At 55.9% G+C, this 23,084-nt stretch overlaps 1 protein-coding gene across 3 annotated transcripts in view; it reads right to left on the reverse strand.

The window, feature by feature from the left end:
* MED27 (mediator complex subunit 27) overlaps positions 1-23,084 on the reverse strand; it is a 240,810-nt gene that overhangs the window by 253 nt on the left and 217,473 nt on the right. For 2 of the 3 annotated variants that reach the window (XM_019420764.2, XM_019420762.2), the window contains one exon: positions 3,896-4,171. In XM_019420764.2, the coding sequence (XP_019276309.2) occupies positions 3,911-4,171 (261 nt within the window). In that variant the 3' untranslated portion in view covers positions 3,896-3,910. Of the gene's footprint in view, positions 1-3,895; positions 4,172-23,084 lie in introns of those variants that run through there. The other variant, XM_019420766.2, reaches the window with a different exon arrangement.

Raw genomic sequence — 23,084 nt, forward strand, 5'->3', positions numbered from 1 at the left:
GTCCCGCTGCCGGCTCTGGCAAGCACCGCCAGGGCTCTCCGGACCCTCACTGTTCTCCATTGGACACTGGCCCTGCCAGGCTCCATCACCCTCTCCGCCCGGCCGCCCTGGCCCGCGGCTCCCTGACTCCCCCTTGCCCTGCCCTCGTCGCCGCGCACAGGTCCTTCTGTGCCAGGGAGCTCCCCTCTCCCCCCCGGCTGCTGACCTCTCTCTTCCCACGCCTCTGGACCAGATGTCAGCCCCAGGCTTCCTTTTTGGCCTCCCCGGACCCCCAGGCTAGCCCAAGGCCCTGCGTCCTGGGTTCTCGCTGAAACCTGGAGGGCAACCCCCTGCTTGAAACGCCGCACTAACTCCTGGGGTTGTCTGCCCGCCCGACTGTGGGGGTCCCTGACGCACAGACGCTGTCTTGCTTGGTCACTGTTTTATCCCCAGAGGCCGGCGCGAGGCTTGGCTCACAGAGACTCTCGCGAACTCGTGCTCAAAGGAGAGGACGAGTCCAAATAGTCCGGGATGCTTACCACAGCAGGAAGCAATGCTATGTGGAGTGGCCAGGATTCCTGACGAGGGACTCCAATAGTTTAGAGAGTGGCTGGACCCAGCCCTGGGTTCACATTTCCATTCTGTCATTGATTGGGTTCGTGGTGGCCTTGAGTAAGTGACATAGCCTCTCCGGGCAGGTGTTATCACCTGTTCCTTGTGCAGGGCAGTGGGAGGAGTCAAGGTGGATGACACGGTCAGGGAGCCCCAGGCGCAGAGCCGGCCATGGGGTGGGCTCGGGAGGCAGGGGGCCGGGGCCCTGCGGTGGGGGCAGAAGGCGTCTTCCCTGGCTGCCCCGGGCCATCCAAAGCAGCAACTGGAAGGCACCGGGCAGCAGGCATGACTGGTGGCAATGGCTCCACTCTGGCCCCAGTGAGTCTGTGAGGAGCTGCCGTCGCCCCCCACCGGCCACTCCACCTGCACGACCAGCAAAGCCTTCGGGAGACACAAGGGGGACTGGGCCCCTTGCAGGACGCCAAGCCCTCCCTGCGCGCCGGCCGCCTGCCCCTGCCGGGAGCTCGTCCCGTGGAGCCCGGGCTTCCCCAGGGATGCTCGTCTCCCCTCATCTGACCCCAGGAGAGGCCCAGCTGGGACCTGAACCAGCGGCACGATCTCAAGTGGCTCACTTAATTGCCGGGACTCAGTTTCCTCATCTGTAAATTGGGGGTAGTGATCCCTCCTGTGCCCAGTGACACGTTGATGAAGCTGTCTGGCTCGAAATAGGTCCCAAATAGTCTCAGCTCCCCTCCCTCTGCCTCCAGCTTCCCCGCACCGTGCTGCTTTTCCTCTGGGGTTTTCCGACCCCATCGCCTACACTTTAGAAGCAGAAGCCTCCTCTCCAGGCTGAGGAAGGGATCCCCATCCCCTTGCAGCGGCAGAGTTAAGGCACAGAGTGGCTTCTCCCCAGCGGGAGGCAGTATTGCTAAAAGGGAAGCCATCAGCCAAAGGAACTGAGGGATGATGGTGACATTTCAGGACTGGCATTCATGGCGAGAGATTTTTCAGGCTGAGACTGCCCTGCCCGAGAGTGAATGGCTGTGATGAAGAATGAGTTGGTGGGAGGCAGGAGAGTAGAGCCCTTGTCTCCTGAAGATGAGACGTTAAATCCCTGCCTCTCCACCCTCTGGCTGTGTGACCTTGGACAAGTCCCTAGACCTCTCTGAGTCTCCGTCCCTGTAAAGTGTGGGTGCTCACTGGTGCTAATTCCTGCAGGGGTGCGCTGTGGTTCACGCAGGCTTTGCATGGAGCCTTTAGCACGGAGCCTGGCACGTGGCAAGAGGTCTTTTCTTCCTAGTCACGGCTGCTGTTGTTTTTATTTTCATTACCAGGAGCTGGCAGTGCGTTCGACAAATTCATCAGCCTCAAACCCTCGTCTCCCTAACAGCAAGGCTGAGGGAATACAGCTTGAGGCTTGGGGAGGGGCAGACATCTCCAGGCTCTTACCAATCTGATTCCTTTGAAAACATAACATTTTTTTTTTTTGTCCTTGGACTGGCTAACCGTGTTCACAGATGGACTGGCTTCCAGATGGAGCGGAGGCCCAGCGAGGCCGAGGGACTTGGGCAAGGTCACCGTGTCCCAGAACCTCTGTTTCCCCATAAGCCAAGCTGCCTCCTCCCAGGGCTGCCCCAGCATTCCCGAGGGCCCGGCCGGTGAGGACAACGTGAGCCAACACTGACTGCATCAGGGAACAGGCCAGCTGGGGTGGAGAGTGGGGGTGGGGGACCTCTCGGGATAGCCAGCACTTGAGGCCATGGGAGGGCTGGAATTTTCCAGGCCCTCCGGCAGGAGTGGAGACCCTGGCCAACCTGCCAGTCTGTGTGAGAGCTCCTGGCGCTGACCCAGAGGCAGCTTCCAAATGCTTTTAGGCAGAGGGTGCTGGGAAGCCGGCCCAGGCTCCCTGGGTTCCTAGTCTGGGGGCAGCGGGGCCAGGGGGCGGGACCGGGCTGATACCCAGTGGCAGGGAGCCAGCCACTGCCCACAGGTGGAGGGGGGAGGCTGAGCGGGGCCTGGCTGGAGCGGGGACCGTGAGAGCAGAGCTGGGTGCGACAGTGTCTCTGTCCCCATCTCCCACACCCACAGGCAAGCAAACCGGGATGGGGAGAGAATAAGAGAATGTAGCAGGGAAAGATGAGAAAGAAGGAAGGAGAGACCGCGGAGGGGTGGGGTCGAGGGGGAAGTCCACCCTGGCCATTAAGTATGAGTGAGGGAGGTGGCCTGCCCGTGTCCCCATGGGTGGCCTCACACGCTGCCGTGGCCAGGGAGTAGATCCTTTCCTAGGAAACGGCCAGGCTTTCCTCTCCCCTCCCTTGACACCATTTGCTTTTGGTGGGAGAAGTAATGAGGTGATCAAGTGGCCGCTGTCATACTCCTCTGACCTCAGCTCCCAACCCCTGGCCATGTCCTTCCCCCCCCCACTCCTCCTCCAGGAAGCCCTCCTGGATTTCTCTCAGCCCCACTGAGGGCCCCTTTACCCCTCTGGGGCCCTGCCACACTCCAGACAGTTGTCACGACACATACGGAGGGGTGAGGGGGGGTGGGTCAGGTACATCTATAGAACAGCCAGCCCTTGAGCCCGTTCTGAGGGCCTCATTGCGTCCAAGCAGCTTCCCAAGCTCCCGGTCAGCACCTGCTGCTGGACCAGACTTTCCTTTGCACGCGTCTGACACACGGGGGGCAGAGAGGGGCGGGGAGGGGCAGGCGGGAAGGCAGAGGCTTAGAATCTTTTTGGCAGCAAGAACGACGTGAGATCGCTCTTCAGTCGACTGAGTTAAGGGAAGAACAATACTGCCCACTGAGGTTTGAGGGCTTCTATTTGGGGAGCACCAGGCTGAGCCACCTCCGGGGCCGGTGCTCTGGCACCCCTGAGCCCGGCCCGGCCTGACACCGTCCGCTCAGAGGCCCGGAGGTGGCCCGGGGTCTTGCAGCTACGGTGCTGGGAGGAGAGAGCACCTGAAGCCGGGTGAGTGGCCAGCACTCTCCTGCCCGTGTCCCCACCTCCCCGGCCAGAAAATGGAGGCCAGTGAGCTCAAAGACCACGTCAAGGCATCGTTATGGTAACCGGGCAGGAACTGGGTCCCTTCCCACTGACCAGGGACGGTGGACGTGGCACCGGCTGTTTCCCGGGAGTCGGTCTGGCTGCCGGGAGCCCTGGGCTAAGGATTCCGAAGCCATGCTTGGGCTCAGTGGGAAAAGGGCACTGGGTTCGATTAGCGATGTCTGCCGAGGGTGTGGGTGGGGGAGCAGCAGCCTGCCAGACCCCAGACTCACCAGGAGAGCATTGTGATGGCAGGCCCAGCAGGAAGGACGGACCGGATGGTGTCTCCAAGGAGAGACCCTCCACCCCCGCGACTAGGCCAGTGAGAAACCGCCCTCACCCTGAACCCCTTCCTGCCAATCTCCAGGTCAGGACAGCCCCTCCCAGCGTCCTCCTCGTAAAATAATCCTCTTTGTTGGACTTGCCCATGGTTTTGCCCCGGCTGGCACATCCCGAATCGCAATTCGCTGCTATTCCCCGAAAAAACCCATTTTGCTGGTCAAGTTTAACCACTGGTTGTCGGTTAATGGTCTGTATTACCTTACAGGTCTGAGGGAGGAGAGGGGAGTTCACTGTCCTCATCCAGCACGGTGACATCTAAAGTGGAAATGAACAAAAGAGCAAAGAAGACGGTGACGGTAATGACAGTCACAATGCCAGGTGCCACCTGCCAGGGGCTGGCCTTGTGCCCGGCTCTGTGCTGAGTGATCCCAGTTAATTTCTGCAACGGCCCCGTCAAAGAGTGCTGTCAGCCCCGCACCGCGGGTGAGGGAATGGAGGTCCGGAGGGGCTCACACAGTCAGTGAGAGTCAGAGCTGGGATCGGGGCCGCTGGCTTCTGGAGCCTCTGCTTCTGACCCACGTGTGGTGGGACCGGGCTGCCCTGGCTTTGGTGTGTGGAGGCTATGGTGCCGGCCCCTGGGCAGGAGGGGACCTGGGCATCTACCCCAGGGGAGGCATGGGCGGGGCCTCCCAGTTCCTTTCCTTGGTACCTCTTGGACTTGTGGTCTTGGAACTGGACCCTGAGCCAGGGCTGGGTCTCACCCAGCAGGTTTTAGACTTTCTGAATTGCTAGAAACCTTTATAATTTAGCAAATAACAATGGCACTTTGATCCCCTGGCAACACGGTATCGGCTGGCCCGCTGGCATGATTCTCGACTGCAGCCGACACAGAACACATTCTCCTGGAGGCCTCATGGGACAGGGTGAAGGCGCCTCAGGGGTCGCCCGGGGTTGGAGGTCACAATGTCAAATGAGGAAGAAGGGCCCTGGTGGGGTGTGGTAAACCAGGTCCAGACCCCATGTTTCCTGTCCCCCAATTTTTCTTCACTCTTAAGTAGAACACACATAAAAGAGGGCCCGTGAATTAGTGCCCACGAGCGTATGAGTTTTCACAAACTGAATGCCCACCTGACCAGCACCTCCCATCAACGCAAATTGAAGGAGCCTTTTAGAATCTTTTAAAATATTTATTTATTTGTTTACGTATCCATTTGTTTATTTTCATGTAGACTCCACGTCCGGTGTGGAGCCCAGCGTGGGGCTTGAACTCATGACCCTGAGATCAAGACCTGAGCTGCGATCAAGAGTCAGACGCTTAACTGATTGAGCCACCCAGGAGCCCTGCTGCGCCCCCCCCCCCCCGTTTTAGAATCTTTAAGAGAAAGAGTTGTCTTCGAGCCCAAGTTAGGATAGCTGCCTGGGATATACAATCTTCCCAAAGATGCTCCAGAGAAGGAATATTTGGTGCAGGGCTATACACATTTTTTTATGTAAAATATCACACATCATTAGGACGTTTCAGAAAGTTGCAGACCTTAAGTTTCTGGAACATGCCGGGCTGTATGACTTTTATCTTATGGGAACCAGGGAGGGTTTTTTCCCTTTTCCTTATCTTTATGTTTGGAATGCTCCTTTCTGGTTATTTTTTTTTTTTTTTTGAACGAAGCAGATGTACAATGTGTGCTCAGGGCAAAAATAGAGCCCATGCTCCGAGGTTTTGCCAAGTCATTTTGACCTTGGTAAATGTTAAAGTGTAGCTTCCCTGGGAGTCCAGGAGCTGTGCCCACAAGCATTAAAAGTTGAACACTTCCTTCACTGTATCGCTCAGAAGGCCCCTCACATCTGTGTTTGCGCTTCGTGTAAGTGGAATCATACATCGTGTGCTCTGTCGTGCGCCATCATGTCTGGGAGACTCACCCAAGCCACTGCCCACAGGGGCGGGCGGTTGCTGCACAGTGTTCTGTGGGTGGGGATCCCACACTTGACCCACTCTCCCGTTGGTTGGTCTCCGGATAGGTGCACATGGTCATGCTACAAACGTTCTGGGCTCTGGTGCATGTCTCTTCCTGAACATTCTTGTGAATTTCTGGTTGGAGCAGAGTTGCGGGGCCATTGGGTATGTTCAGCTTCATTAGAGATTGCCACACAGTCTTCCAAAGTGGCGTTCCGATCCCCATCCTACCGGCAGTGGATGGCAGCCCCATATCTTTGCCAACCCGGAGTATTCTCCGTATTTTTCATTTTAGCTGTGCTGGTGGGGGCACAGGAGTATCACATGGCAGCCTGCCCTTGCACTTCCCTAATGGCCAATGTTGGGTCTCTTGTTATATGCTTCTGGGCCATTTGGGAACCCTGTTGGCTTGTCTGTGAAGTACCTGTTCAGGGCTATTTCTCTCCTGGGATGTTTGTTTTATCTTAAAAAAAAAATTTTTTTTTTAATGTTTATTTATTTTTGAGAGAGACAGAGGCAGAATGAGAGTGGGTTAGGGGCAGAGAGAGAGAGGGAGACACAGAATCCAAAGCAGGCTCCAGGCTCCAAGCCGCCAGCACAGAGCCCGACGCGGGGCTTGAACCCACGAGCTGCGAGATCATGACCTGAGCCGAAGTCAGAGGCTTAACCGACTGAGCCATCCAGGTGCCCCTGTTTGTTCTTTTCTTGTTGATTTCCAGGAGTGTTTTCAATATAAGGCCTTATGTTGCAAATATGAGGAAAAACTTCTACTCTGCGGATTACCTTTTCATTCTCTGCTGAACGGACATCCATACGATGGTCTAATCTATTACTTTTTCCATGAATGGTTAGTACATTTTGCACCCTGTTTAAGACATTTTTGCCTCTTCTGAGGTCACAAAGATGTCTCTTGGAAACGTTTCATTGCTTCGCCTTTCACAGGTAGATATGCAGTCCGTCTGGGATGTGTTTGTTTGTTTGTTTTGTAATTCGTGAGGTTATGTGTTAGAAAGGACTCTCCTGTTCTCACTGGGCAGGGCTGGCCCTGCTGCCTGTTTTGTGGGGAGGGGCTTCTTCTCCCAAATCTTTCTGTCCCGCTGGTCAGTTTGTCTGCCTTTGTGGCAGCCTTTGTGTTTGACAGCCCCATGCTGTCCTAACTGCTAGGGCTCTATTACAGCTCTGATATCTGGTAGCACTAGTCTTCAACCTTGCTCTTTGTTTTCACAATCTTCTTGGCTATTCGTTCCTTGGCCCTTTGCCTTTTCATATAAATTTTATATCAGCTTGTCAATTTCCACCCAAAATAAACCTACTGGGGTTGTGATTGAGGTTGCAGTGAGTGTAGCTATTAATCGGGGAGTGGGGGGTGGGGTGGGGATAACGTGTTTACAGTAGTGTAGTTCTCCTATCCATGAACATGGTATACTGCTCTGTCTGTTGAGAGCCTTCTTACTTTCTCTCAAAAACATTTTGTAGTTTTCGATGCGGAGGCCTTGTAGGTCTCCATCAGACTTCCTCCTGTTTTGAAACCTACAGCTAATTTACAAGATTTAAGCAATGGCCAACCCTAGACCCTACTGACCTGACTTAAAGATAGGGCTATTCTGCCCCAGCTGAGGCCCGTGGGGGTGAGATGTCTTGCATTTTTGTTTTAAATCTTGGACTTTTAAAACAAGTGGTGTATGTACAGACAAAGGTTCATGGAGCAGGCTGGAGACAGGTATCCTTTCGAAGGCCTGTCTACAAGGTGCAGTTTGGACTGGCATCTGGGAACTTGGATTATGGGAGACTTTCCACCATCCCCTAACTGATAAGAATGGCTCACTGTGCCTCAACTGTTTGTGCGAACCATGTGGTTTATGCCGAACTCCTGCTTTCCTTTGAGTAGTAAGGATGTTTGGCATGTGTTAGGCAGAGGGTGCTTATGTGACCGGCCTGTAATAAGGAGTTTCCCTAGTAGACAGCACTTTGTGCGTTGTTGCAACATGTTGTGGGGAAGGTTAAGCCCATCTGTGTGACTCCAGGGGGAGAGGACTCTTGGAAGCCCGTGCTTGGCTTCCTCCAGCCTTCATCCCACCGCCTCTTCCCCTTTTCTGATTTTGTTTCATATCCTTTTGCTGGGATACAACTATATGTTGAGTCCTTTCAGCCTTTCTAGAGAGTCACCCATCCTGGGGGTGGTCCTGGGGACCCCTGCCTGCCCCCTACAGAGGCCCCCGGCTTCCTGCTCCCAACCCAAGGCTGCTTCCGGGAGGGTATAACCGGTGGGAGACAACGTGGAAGCAAGTTATGGATCAGTTTCTGATGGGAGGCTGTTGTCAAGCTAACGTTGTATGAAAAAGACGCGGGCACGTGGAAGTCTGTACCACACAGTATAACTTTATTTCATACACAGGATACCTCTCTCGGCCTTGGAAAGGGAGGAAATTCTGACACGCTCCACACCATGGATGAATCTGGAGGACGTTATGCTACGTGAGGACGAACCCTGTATGATTCCAACTTGAATAATCAAAGTCAGAGACACAGAAAGCTGCGGGTGGGCGTCAGGGGCTGGGGGAGGAGAAATGGGGAGTCGTGTTTAATGGGGACAGAGTTTCAGTTTTGGGAAAATGGAAAAGTGCTGGAGACGGATGGTGACGACAGCGGCAACAGGGTGAGTGTGCTTCGTGTCGCTGAACTGGGCACTTAGAGATGGCTAGAGCGGTAAGCTTTGTGATAGTAAGCGCTACACCCAACACGGGGCTTGAACTCGCAGCCCTGAGATCAAGAGTCACACGCTCTACCGCTCTACCGACGGAGTCAGCCAGGTGCCCCTGTGTTATGTATGTTTTTCCACAATAAAATTTACAGTAAAATAGGATGTCTCTGTGTCCACACTGGCACAGTCCTGGGAAGGCATAGACCAACACGCTCACTCATGGCCGTCATTTTGGAGAGAGCGATTGTGGAGATTTTGATCTGTTTCTGCTTCTCTGTTTTCTACGTTTTTTGGCACGAGATTATATATTGCTTTTTTCATACTAAAAGACTTTACATACAGGAAAACGTGGAGGAAAAAGAGATCAAACATTTAGGTAGGTATTCCTTTTGCGATTTGAAAAAAGAAATCTGTCAACAATAAATACCATGAAGGGGGGTGGGGGGGAAATCAATGTCCTCAACCAAACAGAAATATTGGGAAATCACGGACAACCTAGTGGTTTTGCAAAAACACCTCAAGCCGTGCTCCAGCTGGAAAATGCTCTGTGGAGCGGTCCCAAGGCCTTTTCTGCCTAACCTGTTTCTGGCCGGGTGGTGGACACTGGGGTCACAACCCTGAGGACTGGTGGGCGAATGGTCACCCGCACCCCTGAGCTGGAACTCCCGGGGAGGCCCGGGCACTGCCCTGTCAAAGCCCTAGATGGTTCTGATGTTTGCTGGCCTCCTTGGGAACCCATAACCCCGGGTTCCGGGAAATTGCGTTTGAAAAGCCTTTTTTTTCTGCCTACGGGTGGCTTTATTCCTGTTTTGCTGGGATCCTGCTCTGTGCTTTCAAGTACAAGCGGGAACGAGGTCCGGAGGGCCTGCCTGTGGCCACACTCCGGGAAGCGGGGCCGTCACCCCCAGGGCGGCCAGTGGAAGACTGCGGTAATGTGCTAGACGGTTCGCCTCTACCACTGACAGCCCCACACGCTCTGCTGCGGAGGGACAGCCAGCGCCTTTGGCCTACAGCGTGTCATCACCGTGCCTCCACCGGGACAGGGCTTGGCTCAGGCAGGCCGAGTAACACGCCCAAGGTCACCCAGCTAGTCGCGTCTGCGGGACTGTGGCCAGAGGGCCCCTGCCCAGGAGGCCGTCCAGAAGGGGGCGCTCAGGCCCACACGGAGGGGAGATTGGGGCATGCGCCCCACAGCCCTTGCCCCTGAGATGGCAGACCGCGGACAGGTGGCTGTGACGCCAGAGAGGGCCGTTTCCCCGAGCCCCAGAGCGTCCCGTTAGCTTGGTCCCTCTGGTGGCATCGGCAGCGTGGGGACTGGCAACAGAACAGACCACCGGGCGGGCCCCGCCTCCCGGAGCCCCCTCCCCAACCGCTTCGTCCGCACGGCGGAAAAGGCCTGCGCAGAATTCACAGCTGCTCAGGGGCTCATGAATTATGTACGGGCACCAGATCAATCCGTCAGCACCCTGTCAGGGAGGAATCAAAGGCCCCGGCGGCCGGCAGACAGCTCTTTCTGCGAGGAGACACGCGCTTTCAAGGCCCGCCGAGGGGCCGCCGCCGAGAGCCCTTTGCCGGCGAGCTGGAGGAGCCCCGTGGGCGCCGTGCTCCCCGCCCCTCCCAAATGCCCCGTCTCTCTGTTCCCCTGCCAGGCGCGGGTTGGACAAATGTCTTTAAAGGCAGCGGAGGGGGTAACAACAAAAAGCCTGGGCCCGTGCGTTTGGAGCACATTCCAAGAGGCTCCACGTGAATAACTGATGCCAGGGACGGGTTTGTCACGAGAGGGTCACCTTGGGCGGGGGCGGTTTCTGCCACGACATCACAAGCTTCCCGCAGAGCTGAGGAGATGGCCCCTCCTCGCCCAGGTTACCATCCCAGTGCCAGGCCAGCCGAGAGGGGCTGCGGTTTGCTCCTCAACAAGGATGCTCTGCTTTGCTCGGTCCGGGCCCCAACGGACAACGCGGGAGGCGTCTGAGTGTCCCCGGGTTGTTGTAACAAATGGCCACAGACTGAGCAGCTTAGGACAATAGAAACTTCTGCTCTCACCGTGCAGGTGGCCAGAGTCCAAAGTGTTGGCAGAGGGGTTCCTTCGGGAGGCTCTGGGGAGAGTGGTCTGTAGATGCATGATTCTGGTCTCCACCACGGTCCGCAAACTTCGTGTTTCTGTATCTCTCTCTTTTCATTTTATTTTTAAAAAATGTTTGTTTATTTTAAGAGGGGATGAGGCGCAAGGAGAAAGAGACAAAGAGAGAGAGAGAGAGAGAGAGAGAATCCCAAGCAGGCTCCCTGCTGATGGTGTGGGGCTTGATCTCACAAACCAAGGGATCATGACCTGAGCTGAAATCAAGAGTCAGACGTTGAACCGACCGGGCCACCCAGACGCCCCTCTCTCTTCTCGTTTTATAAGGACACCTGTCCTCAGATTTAGGGCCCACCCGATTTCAAAGTGATCGCGAGATCCTTGTGTTAATTCCATCTGCAAAGACCCTTATTCCAAATAAGGTTGATTCTGAGGTTCTGGGCGGACACATCTTTTGGGGGCCGCCATTCAACTCACTTCAGCGGGAGACCCAGCAGCACAAGGGACAACAGGGACAGGGCTGCCCAGCCCAATGGCTGCTGCGATCTCCTCCTTTCAGGGTACAGCTGGGCCCAAAGCCCCAGCCTCCTCTGCCCCTCCCTCGCCCACACCCTGCAGGCCACTTGGTCCATGGTTCTCAATCCTGCTGGGCATCGTGTGTTGTAACTGTTAAAACCTCCCCAAGTGACTCTAATGCCCTCCTAGGGACCGCCCACACTCTCTCTGCAGAGGCTGTTCCCTTCCTAAGGTCTACAGGTTTTCATCCGGACCTCTGTTCTGTGGTCACTTCCTTGGGGATGCTGTCCTGACTTCCCTGACCGGGTCTTCATTCCCCATGAAATGCACCACATACAGCTCCTTCACCAGATGCAGCCCAGCGAGAATTTTCCACTGGTATCTGTGACTCTTCGTTTTAGTCAGCCTCTTTTATCAGATAGAATGCCTTGGGCCACAAGTAATAGAATATTCCGTGAAAAGTGGCTTTAATGATCAGGGCTTATTGTTCTCACATGATTAGAAACTTGAGGTTGATTCAGGAGCTCAGAGATAGCAGTAAGGACCTAGCATCTTCCTATTTTTCCACTTCCCCAGCATGATGATAACATCCTCACCTCATGGAGACAAGATAGCTGCCACAGCCCCAGACATCACATCTCCCCACAATAAGGCCCACAGGCAAGGAGAGGAAAATGCTACTCCCTACTATACTTGTTAAGGATGCAAAACTTTCCCAGAGGTCCCCAACAGACCTCAGGTCCCAAATGACAGAACGGGGCCACCTGCCCATGCCTCCACGTAAGGAAGTCTGGGGAGGCAGATGTTTGGCATTTTTAGCCTCTAATTTGAGAGATGGGCTCGGACAACAAGATGGTGCAGGCAGGACAGTGTCTCATGGGTGGGTCACCCACAGTGTCTCACCTCCTAGACTGCAGGTAGACTTCCTTAGGGGAGGAGCTGGCCTCAATTCGCACCCTTCTGACCCCAGCCCCTGGCAAGACCGTGGTGCTCACCAAATATGGGCGGAGTTTTGTTTTCCTGGCCCACCGCTGATTCCCCAAGCAGTCTTGTGTTCCTTTAGGGCAGGGGCATCCTCTGGGCAAGCACCCGGCCCCTCCCCACCCCCCAGGGGGTGCACTCCTGGAGGGCAGCGCTGGCGAACCTCAGGAAGCGTAGAGAAGGGTCCGTGAAGGGAAAGGGGGCGCCCAGAATCAAAAGCAACACTAAACACCCCAGACTCACTAGGAGGTGATTATAAAAAGCACCAAGAACCCAAAACGAAACCAAAACAGAAAGCGACGATGTTAGCGAGGATGTGGGGAAACTGCAATCCTTGGGCCTTGCTGGCGGGGATGCAAAACGGTCGGGCCACCGTGGGAAACAGGGTGACAGCGCCTCAGGAAGTAAACACAGAACTGCCATCGCATTCAGCAATTCCAGTTTGGGGTATTTACCGCAAAGCGTTGAAAGCAGGGATTTGAACGGGTACCCGCACGCCCACGTTCCCGGCGGCACTATTCACAACAGCCGAAAGGCGGAAGCAACCTGAGGGCCCACCCGCGGATGGTGGGTGAGCAAAACGTGGCACGTCCGTCCGTGGCTTCGGCCTCAAGACGGAAGGAGGTTCCGACTCAGGCGGCAACGCGGATGAGCCTGGAGGATGTTACGGGAAGTGAGATCAGCCAGTCGCCAAGGGACGCGCAGGTAGGATTCCCCTTCTGTGAGTAGGCGGGGCGGTCAAGTTCCCAGAGTCGGAAACGAGAGCGGAGGGACGCCGGGGGGCGGGGGCCCTGGGCGGGGGGAGTCAGTGTCCACTGGGGGCCGAGTTCTGGCGCGGGAAGACGAGTTCTGGACGGTCGGGGGTGAGGGCTGGATAGCAGTGCGAGCGGACTTAATGCCCCGAAGTGCACGCCGAAACATCGTTACAATGGTAAATTTTAACAGCTCCCCTGTTGAGCCCTTGGATCACTGGGCACAGGGGTGGATGTGCCGGGGAGCGATCTCCGTCTGCTGTGGCCTGGGTCTTGCGTCCATCCCTGGGCCAGGGGAGCCTCCGGGGACGGTCCCTTAGACAGAGTAAATGTGTTTGTGCTTGGGGGTGTCCCAAAGCAACATCAGGGTGCTGCCCCACAAAAACGACCAGGGCTGGGCGGGGAGAGAACTAACAGCGCTTGGAAGCTAGGGCTTGGGGTGTGTTTGTGAGGCCGGCTGTCCAGCCCACCTGGGTGCTGGGGTGGGGGAGGGACTGCTGGTTGGACCTCCCGCCTGACCTGCTCTGCCTGCTTCATGGAAACTAAGAACGGTGTTCTCCTCTGAGAGAGAGAGAGAGAGAGAGAGAGAGAGAAAGCAGGGGAGGGGCAGAGAGAGAGGGAGACACAGAATCTGAAGCAGACTCCAGTCTCTGAGCCGTCAGCACAGAGCCCGACGCGGGGCTCGAACCCATGAGCCGCGAGATCGTGACCTGAGCTCAAGTCGGACACTCAACCGACTGAGCCACCCAGGCGCCCCTCGACTTGCTTCTTTTGACGGCGGCTCTGGGGAGGTGAGTTTCGGCGATCCGGCTCCTCTAAGAGAGGCCCACGCGGTGCTGGCTTCCAGACATGGCGGACGCTCCCGCCAGCAAAACCATCCATCATCGCGTGCAAGCGGCCTGCCTCCTAAAGGCCACGTTATGAGAAGATGCCAATAAGCGTCTTTACATTTCCCATGTGGCATCAGGGCAGCCGCGTGGAAGCATCTGCCGAATGTGGACTTTTCGCCCCACGTCCCCGTCTGCTCCTTGATCCCTCTTCATCGATTGTAGATTGAGCCCAGCTCGGGCAACCAATCGCCAGAGGGTTGGTGGGCATGGTTTTCCTTCTTTTAATTTTCTGTATCAGGTTTAATTAAACCCAGGTGTGCCTGACCCTGTCAACTCGTATCAAAACGGGTCTCCCTGGTGCGTGAGGGAAAACATCAGCATAAATTATTGATTCATCTTCATTCAAACTAATCTATCAATGACTTGCTCTGGCTGGGTGGACCCGGGGAGCCCTCAGACATTTCAACACAAACAGCCTCTGGAAGCTTCACTTCAAAGAGACCGGAGACGTTCAGCAGCGGGCGGCGGTGGGGGGTGCTGCCCCGGGTTCCTGGGGTGCCCCCCCCCCGCTTCAGCAGCGCCTATGATGTGTCCCTCCGGCCAGCGAGCCCCATCTGGTGACAGCCCGGGGTGGGGTGACACAAACAGACACACGTCCACAACACGCAGATAAAGGTCGCCGAGCGCCACGGCCGAGGTGTCACGGAGTGAAACAGGTCATCACACAGACACCTACCGCAGCAACACGGAGTCTAATGTTTGCGCGGCATCGAGGAAGACATAAGGGACAGCTTTATGCTGATCAACCTGAAAATTAAACGAAGTAGAAAAGAGTACTTGACACACACAGCTTATCAAAACCGCCCCAAGGGGGGAGGGGGAAAAACCCCCCGCCTCTCAAAGACATCGAATCCAAAATTAAAACTATGTGACAAAGAGATTGTCCCATGGCTTCAGTGGCGAATTCTGCTCAATTTAAAAAAAGAAATCAGCCTGACCTCACACAACACTTCCCGGAGAATCGGGGACGAAGCGGCGCTTCCCAAGCTGTTTTACGAGGTTGTCGTCACCTTCACGGTAAATCCCGCCAGGGACGTTACACAGCAAAGGAACGTTATAGCTCAACCGTCCTCACGAAACCAGCCACAAAAATACTCGACAAAACGTTAGCAAATCAGATAAAACAGTATTACAGCCAAGTGGCATTTAGTTCAGGAATGCAAGGTTGGCTTCCCATTCAAAAATCAATCCTAACAAGACAAGAAAAAGGAGAGAGGATCACCGTCTCCACTGACGCGGAAAAATTACTTGATGGAACCGAACAGCAGCTGTGAAGAAGGAAGCTCTCAGAAAAGTACAGTTGGAGGGAGCACCCTTCACGTGATAAAAAATACACACTAGAAACCCGCAGCCAACGTCGTACTGAGAAGCGGGTCCTACAGTGTGAGACTGGTTTCCCGCCGTCACTGGTTTTCTTCTCCGTGGCCCTGGCCTTCCTGACCAATGCGAATGAGCAAGACAAGAAGTGTAAGGATTGGAGGAAAAAGAACCACCACTGGGTTGTAGATGGTATCATCGCATGCGTTAAGGTTCTAGTCGAATCTACAACGCGCTAACCAGGGTCAGTAGGTGAATCCGGCAGGGCTGCAGAAACAACACCAGGGCCGCTCTGGCTCCTTCCTCGTTCCAGAAACAAACGAAAAGGAAATGAAATAGGACACAGGAATGAAATACAGAGGAATCGATCGAGGGAAAGGCACACGGGACCCACCGCGAGGCTGAACGAAGCCCGGAGGCCGCCCGACAGCACTGTATCCATGCAAGTTTCCTGTCCGGGTCTGTACTCCAGTTCCGTTAGATGTCACCGCGGCGGGAAGAGGCCACAGACCCTGTACTCTGTCTCCCACTCCCTGTGAGTCCACCATTACCTCAAAATGCAAAGTCTTTGGGGCACCTGGGTGGCGTAGTCAGTTGAACGTCTGACTTCGGCTCAGGTCGTGATCTCACGGTTCACGAGTTCGAGCCCCGTGTCGGGCTCTGTGCTGACAGTGCAGAACTTGCTTGGGATTTTCTCTCTCCCTCTATCTCTGCCCCTCCCCTGATCTCTCTCTCTCTCTCTCTCTCTCTCTCTCTCAAAATAAATTAATTTAAAAAAAAGGATGCCAGTCATATTGGATTGGGGACCCACACATGACTTCATTTTACCTTAATTACCTCTTTAAATTAAAAAAGAAAAACTGTTTTAAGTGCATTTATTTTGAGAGAGAGAGAGAGAGAGAGAGAGCGCACAAGCCAGGAGGGGCAGAGAGGAGAGATAGAATCCCAAGCAGGCTCCGCACCATCAGCGCAGAGCCCGACGTGGGGCTCGAACTCACAAACTGTGAGATCTTGACCTGAGCCGAGATCAAGAGTCAGACGCTTAACTTGACTGGACCATCCAGCCTTAACTGGCTCTTTAAAGGCCCATCTCCAAATAGGCGCATTCTGAGGTCCTGGGGGTCAGGATGTCACCATCTGAACTCGGGGAGAGGCGTAGTGCAGTCCGTGGCATTATCTTCTCTAAGCAACGAAAAACTGAAAACAACCCACACGCCCGCTGGTGGGGGGTTGGGGGACGCACCTGATACATGGGGTGCATGTATGTGATGGCACATCAGCCAGTTATTTATAAAGGGATAGAAACATATGTTTACGAACAGTTAAAGGTGCTCACAAGATGCCCGTGAGGGAAGAGAAAAATCTGGATCTCTATCGGCAAGGGTTTGATCAAAATAGTAATTGTGCTTCCTTCTGAGGATTGTGATTATGAGGAATTTTTTTTTTTTAAATATTTTTTTTCAACGTTTTTTATTTATTTTTGGGACAGAGAGAGACAGAGCATGAACGGGGGAGGGGCAGAGAGAGAGGGAGACACAGAATCGGAAACAGGCTCCAGGCTCCGAGCCATCAGCCCAGAGCCTGACGCGGGGCTCGAACTCACGGACCGCGAGATCGTGACCTGGCTGAAGTCGGACGCTTAACCGACTGCGCCACCCAGGCGCCCCAAGGAATTTTTATTTCCTCTTTGTGGTATTTTTTATTTCTCGCCTTTTTTTTTTTTTAAACTTTAAAAAAAATATTTATTTTTGAGAGAGAGAGAGAGAAAACACGGGAGGGGCAGAGAAAGAGGGAGACACGGAATCGGAAGCAGGCTCCGGGCTCCGAGCCGTCAGCGCAGAGCCCCACACGGGGCTCGAACCCACGAACCGCGAGATCATGACCTGAGCCGAAGTCCGACACTCAACAGACTGAGCCACCCAGGCCCCCCTCTCGCCTTTTTTTTTTTTTTTTTTTTTTTTTTTTTATTTATTTTTGGGACAGAGCGAGACAGAGCATGAACGGGGGAGGGGCAGAGAGAGAGGGAGACACAGAATCGGAAACAGGCTCCAGGCTCCGAGCCATCAGCCCAGAGCCTGACGCGGGGCTCGAACTCACGGACCGCGAGATCGTGACCTGGCTGAAGTCGGACGCTTAACCGACTGCGCCACCCAGGCGCCCCCCCTCTCGCCTTTTAAAATAATGAACATGTAATATTTCTTTGATAACTTAAAAAAAAAAAAAAACTTGTTAAAAAAGACCTTTACGGCACATTTTACCGCCCTGGGAATTCACCAGAGGAAACCACGAAGAGAAATCCCAACAACTGGTAAGGTTGTTGTTTGTCAGCCGAGGGAATAGCTTCTCGCTGCCTCAAATAGAAGGGTAGTGGGGCTCACCGCCTCGCCGGAGGAGGCCTGAGGACCCAGCTCGGCCAGCGGCAACGGTTCGGTGACATCACCACTGCCACCGGGCCCTGCCACTCCTCCCCCGGAGTGTCACTGCCCATCAGCAGGACCAATTCCGCAAGGTCCTTGCTTCTCACGGCTCAGCCCATCGGGACGGGTGCTGCCACGTCGGGCTCTGCCAGCTGGAAGCTGCCGGCCGACCCAGAGAGGGGCTTTGGGTGTCGGTGAACAAACAACGTGGCACCCTCAGCTCTTAGGAACTAAGAGCAGAGATCAGAAAACTATGGGCCCGTGGGCTAAATTCGGCCCAACGCCTGTTTTTGTACAGCCCATGAGCTAAGAAGATGAAGACTAGCCGGACACGTGAAAATTTTAGGAAATGCACATTTCCGTGTCCATAAGGCGTTACTGGTGCACAGCCACGTTCATCTGTTTACATATTGTCTACGGTCGCTTTTGCACAATGATGGCAGGGTCGAGCAATTTCCAACAGAGACGTGCACCGTTAAGTACTGACAGTCTTGCTCTTTGCAGAACGTTTGCTGACCCCTGACCAAGAGATCTTGGGGGGCTCACGCCCCGGGCAGGAGGTAAGACGGCTTCCCCGAGACGCAGCGTGTGTTCACATTTTTGAGCTGCCACGAGCGTGCCTCGGCCGCCTCTTGGTCTCTGCTTCTCATCCTCATTGCCGGGACTCCTGCTACCGGCCCGCTTCTGCACCTTGTTTTCTAGTGCTTTCCTCCGTAGCTCTTAGTTTCTGCATTCTCGGTTTCTGCTTCCACGCCGGCCCTGCCTGCTCCCGGCCCTTCCTCTCTCTGTATCTTTTCAGCTCCTCTCTCTCCGGCTGGTCCAGCCTACCCAGGCAAGGCTTCTCACCCCAGGGCCCTCGCCACTGTTCGTGCGCCCTCAGCTGCGGCCAAGGCGGGAGCCGTGAGATAGATACGCGGTATGGGTGTCCACGGCCGTCCACGAACAAGGAGATGTTTCCCTTCGGAGATGCTGGGGTGTGGACAGATATCACCACGTCCAAGCAAACCACGAGGTGATGCATACCTGTGACGTCTGCCTGAGCACGTGCCAAGAGCGGAGGAGAGCCACCCCAGGCTGTCGACGGTGTGACGGTCGCCCCTTCCATGTACTGAGCCATCCGCCCCTCACACGCCTCGAGAGGCAAACAGGTGGCGCGGCCAAGCCTGTCGCCCTCTCCTCCCGGGCACCCAGCTGGACACACTTCCCAGCCTGCCTCGCGGTCTGGGGAAACCATGCGCTGAATTCCAGCCACGGAACGTGCGTGGCTCCCAGACTGGCCTGTGTGAAGCCCCGCTTCCTCTTTCCCGGCATCTGCCAGCCGGACTTAGACACCAGGAAGCGACATGTAAACAATGGCAGAGAGCCTTCTAGCCTGGGTCTCTGGGTCACCGCGTAGAGCCGACCCCTCTGGGCCGCTGACTGCACTTTTCATGAGTGCGGTAGATTAAAGATGTTCACAGACTCTGTGCGCTTCTCCCTCTGAAAGGAGAGGCCTAAATTTCCTCCCTTTATTTTTTATGTTTTATTTATTTTTGAGAGAGAGACAGAGTGTGAGCGGGGGAGGGGCAGACAGAGAGGGAGACACAGAACCCGAAGCAGGCTCCAGGCTCCGAGCTGTCCGCACAGAGCCCGACGCGGGGCTCGAACCCACACACCATGAGATCATGACCTGAGCCGAAGTCGGAGGCTCAACCGACTGAGCCACCCAGGCGCCCCTAAATTTCCTCCCTTTAAACGAGAGGCCTTGTTACTCCTTTGACCAACAGAATATAGTGGCAATGACCGTGTCTGGACCCACTAAGCTTCCTGTCTCTTGGGAGCTCGCAGCCGTCTTGTGCAGCGTTCATCCTGCTGAAGAGACCACAGAGAGAGGCCACACGGCCGTAAGGAGAGACCCTGGGAGACCCTGGGACTACATGAGAGGGAGAGGGCCTCTGCGTCAAGGCACCAGGCTGGCGAGAAAAGCCGTCCTGAAGCCTCTGGACAGATTCAGCCACGAGCTGAATACCACGAGTGATCACAACCGAAGCCACATGGAACCAAGATCACCCAGCCAAGCTCTGCCTGAATCCCTCACCCACAAAATCGTGAGATTTAATAGAATGGTTGCTGGTTTACGTTGGTTTTCAAAGTACCTATTTAAAAAAAATAATAGGGGCGCCTGGGTGGCTCTGTCGGTTAAGCGTCCGACTTTGGCTGAGGTCATGATCTCATGGTCCGTGAGTTCGAGCCCCACGTCGGGCTCTGTGCTGACAGCTCGGAGCCTGGAGCCTGCTTTGGATTCTGTGTCTCCCTCTCTCTCTGACCCTCCCCCATTCATGCTCTGTCTCTGTCTCAAAAATAAACATTAAAAAAAATTTAAAAAAAAATAATAAAGCTGTAGACAACCAGAGCAATGAATGAGAAATACATTTCTATTGTGTTATGGCATTAATATCTGGGGGTTTGTCTGCGAGCTGGTGTCACCTTAACTAATTCGGGGGATGCTCATTAGGCCCGTGTTACGGGTGAGGCACAGGATGTCCAACTAGCTCGCCCCAGGTGATGGGGAAGGCGGGAAGAGGGAGGACTCCACTCCAGGACGTCTGACGGGGCTCGCTCATCGGGCCAACTCTGCTCCTGGCTGATTGGCCGGGCCTGACTGCCGGGTACATCCTGGTTTAATCTCCCCGTGCGCGTCCTGGGGACAGTTCTTTTCAAGGTGGATCACCTGTGCGCACGAGAGGCAAGCCCCGCTGTGCCAGCACGCTTCAAGCTGGTGCTCAGGGTCTGCGACCATCCCCCCGCCAAAGCCAGTCCCCAGGCCACAGCCAAGTCAGAGGGTGACGGAAATCGGCTGCCCCCACCGTGAGGATCCTCTGCCGTGGGGGAGGGGAGGAATCAGGACCTGCCCTTAACACCCCGGTCCTTGTGCGACGGCCACGTCCCATCTGGGGTATTTTGTCTGTTGTCCATTCTTTGACATCGTGAGTTCTCGTCCCACTGGGGAGGTGAGCTGTGGGTCCTCTGCCTGGGCCTGGATCCCTGGACCCCTGAGCCGGGCAGCCTGCCTCTCCCCCTGGGCTCATGCTGGCCGCCACCCCCTCCCTGTCCCCCTCACAGGCGTGAGCAGCCTCGGCCACCTGAAGATTTGCAGGGGGCCTGGGGACAGACAGAAGGTGCAGCACACAGCAGGGCCGAGAGGAAGGTCTGCGAGCTGGGGGGCGTGTCAAGAGAGCCTCTGGAGGGAGAGGCTGTCCGTCAAACCCAAAGGATTTTTAGCTGCAAACTTTATCAGAAGAAAGGCAGTGTCAGACCCGAGAGGCCCATCGTCTATCACAAGGCCGAGGCTCCTCTGGAAAGAGGGGAAGGAACCCCAGAAAGGCTGGAAGGGCCACCGCCTGGCTGCGGGGGGGGGGGGGGGCGCCTCCCCTCCCAGAGCTTCTGAAGGAGCCAGAAAGCACAGCGGTGACTCAGGGACCGGAGGCTCCTGACCTCCAGCTTGTCAAAGGGAAGAAGCGAGCCTTTCTGCCTTGAACAGCTGTGTCCTCTTCCCCCTTTGTCACAGCGGGTCCAGCGTCCGCGCCCTTTCTCTCGTCCCGGGCTGTGGAACCTTCTGGGTCCTGGATCCCTTCGGTGCAGGCTGCCGGCCCTCCCCCACGTGACGCAGGTTTGCCAATGATGCCAGGTTGCCTGTTACAGAGCCCCGGAGCCGGGAGAGGCCGTTGGGGTCCAGGGACCCAGCTCAGATGGCCTCCCTACTCCGCGGGGCACCACAGGGCTTCCCTGCTACCCTGCCTCCTCTCCTTCCTGGACACTCTGGCCTCTGGTCAGGGGCAGCGGGTGTACCAGGCACGTGGGGCAGGGCACCCCGTGATGGCCGCTCTCTTCGCAGCTTCCTGGACCAGCCCGCGGGTGTCCCACGGACGCTCATGCCCCCTGTTCTTTTGTTCAAAGCTCATCTGTCCTTCCAGGCTCATTTCAAATGCCATCACCTCCAGGAAGCCCTCCTTGATACACAGGGCCCTCTTCTGAGCTCCCTGGAGCCCGCTGTCTGCTCCTCCCCGAAGGCCCTGTGACCCCACTGGACTGGATGCATCCTGAGGGAAGGACCCATGCCGGAAGCAGCACAGCTCTGGAGCACAGAGCCCTGTGGTGGGACCCCACCTCCTCTACTTTTTACCTTGGGACCTGGGGTAGGTCCCTTATCCATTAGCGGGCAGTGAGACTGTGGGCAAGGGGAAGGTTCCCTTAGAGATGGAGAGCGGGAGCCGGGCGACCCCGCTGGGTTCTGGGCCGCAGGGACCTGAACTCAGGGAGGGCTGTGGGCACTGGGGTGGGGGTGAAGGATGTGCCAGGGCTGGGTGGGAGGGAGGAAGGGGTCCCAGGTTCTGGCCTGTTCCATGGCTTGGGGACCCCAGGAGCCAGGCAGGCCTTAAGCTGGGGCTGGCCGAGCCGAGTGTCCTGCTCTGACCTCGGCCAGAGCCGAGCTTGGGGATGAAGGCCAGGCACAGCTTTGGGGCGCCTGTCCCCCGTTTCCAGTTCTCCGGGAATGCTGCTTCCCAGTGACGGAATCTCACTGGGAGCTGTCAGCCCGTGTCTCCGTACCTTCCCTTGGTTCCCTGGACCCGCGGCCTCAGGGAGCCCCCCACCCCCGAGCAGCTGAGAAACAGGAAGCAGTTTTGTTCCGCACGCTGGGCTCGCAAGGGGAAAACACTCACAATAGCTTCGTGAGAGAATCTGGCTTTTATGACAACTGATCACCCCCGGTGGCGAAGACAGATCTGGCGTTTCACTTCCTATTTCCCCCACTTTGTCTTCTTAAAAAAACCCAAACAACCACACGTTTCAAAAGCCGGGCTCCTCTGGAGGTGGTTCGGGATGGAACCAGCCCCGTGAGCACATCCCACGTCCCTGTGTGAAATGCTGCTGGTTTTGCCAAGGACAAACGCGCCGTTTTGCTTCCCTCCGGAGGACATTCCGTGTCAGCTCGGAAACCAAACCTGGGGCTGGGCCGACAACGCGAGCGCTCTGCTTTACATGGATACCAAACCATCGTCGTGGCCGCGACCCGCGGCGATAACAAAACAAGAACAGTTAGCAATCGGCGGTTCTCTGGCACGTTCGTTGAATCTACACAAAATCTAGGTATCCCTTCTGTCGAGGAGGCCTCCGGCCTGTGCTTGGTTGCCTCTCCCGACGGGGAACTTACTACCTCGAGCAGCTGATTTGTATAAACAATGGCAGGTGTCTGTGTCCAGTGTCCTCCCAGGGGGTGCTGGCGAGTGTTAGACCTCTCTTGCTTTCAGATAGCGCTCCTGGTCGCCACGGGTCGCAACGGACTCTGGCACCTTCTACGGGCGAGGGTAGAATTTGAGAGACATCTGACGCTCCCAGAACTGTTAGGAGAAGGAACGAACGGCAGAAGCCAAGGCTGGCGGGGCGGCTGGAAGCACAGCGGGCCTCGAGGAAGAGCGGGGAGGCTGCGGCTGCTGGCCCCCCGGAGTGGCTGCGTGTTCCTCTGTCCCTGAACCTTTGCTCCATTTCCCTAGAACCCAGAGGCGGCCTCCAACGGGCTGAGCCAGGCACATGTCTTGCCTTGGTTGGCAGCTGGTGGTTGGTGGGGAAGAGGAGAGGAGGGGAGGGT

Source organism: Panthera pardus, unplaced genomic scaffold, assembly GCF_024362965.1.
Source record: "Panthera pardus isolate Hobbes unplaced genomic scaffold, ASM2436296v1 HiC_scaffold_20, whole genome shotgun sequence".
Classification (NCBI taxonomy): Eukaryota; Metazoa; Chordata; class Mammalia; order Carnivora; family Felidae; genus Panthera; species Panthera pardus.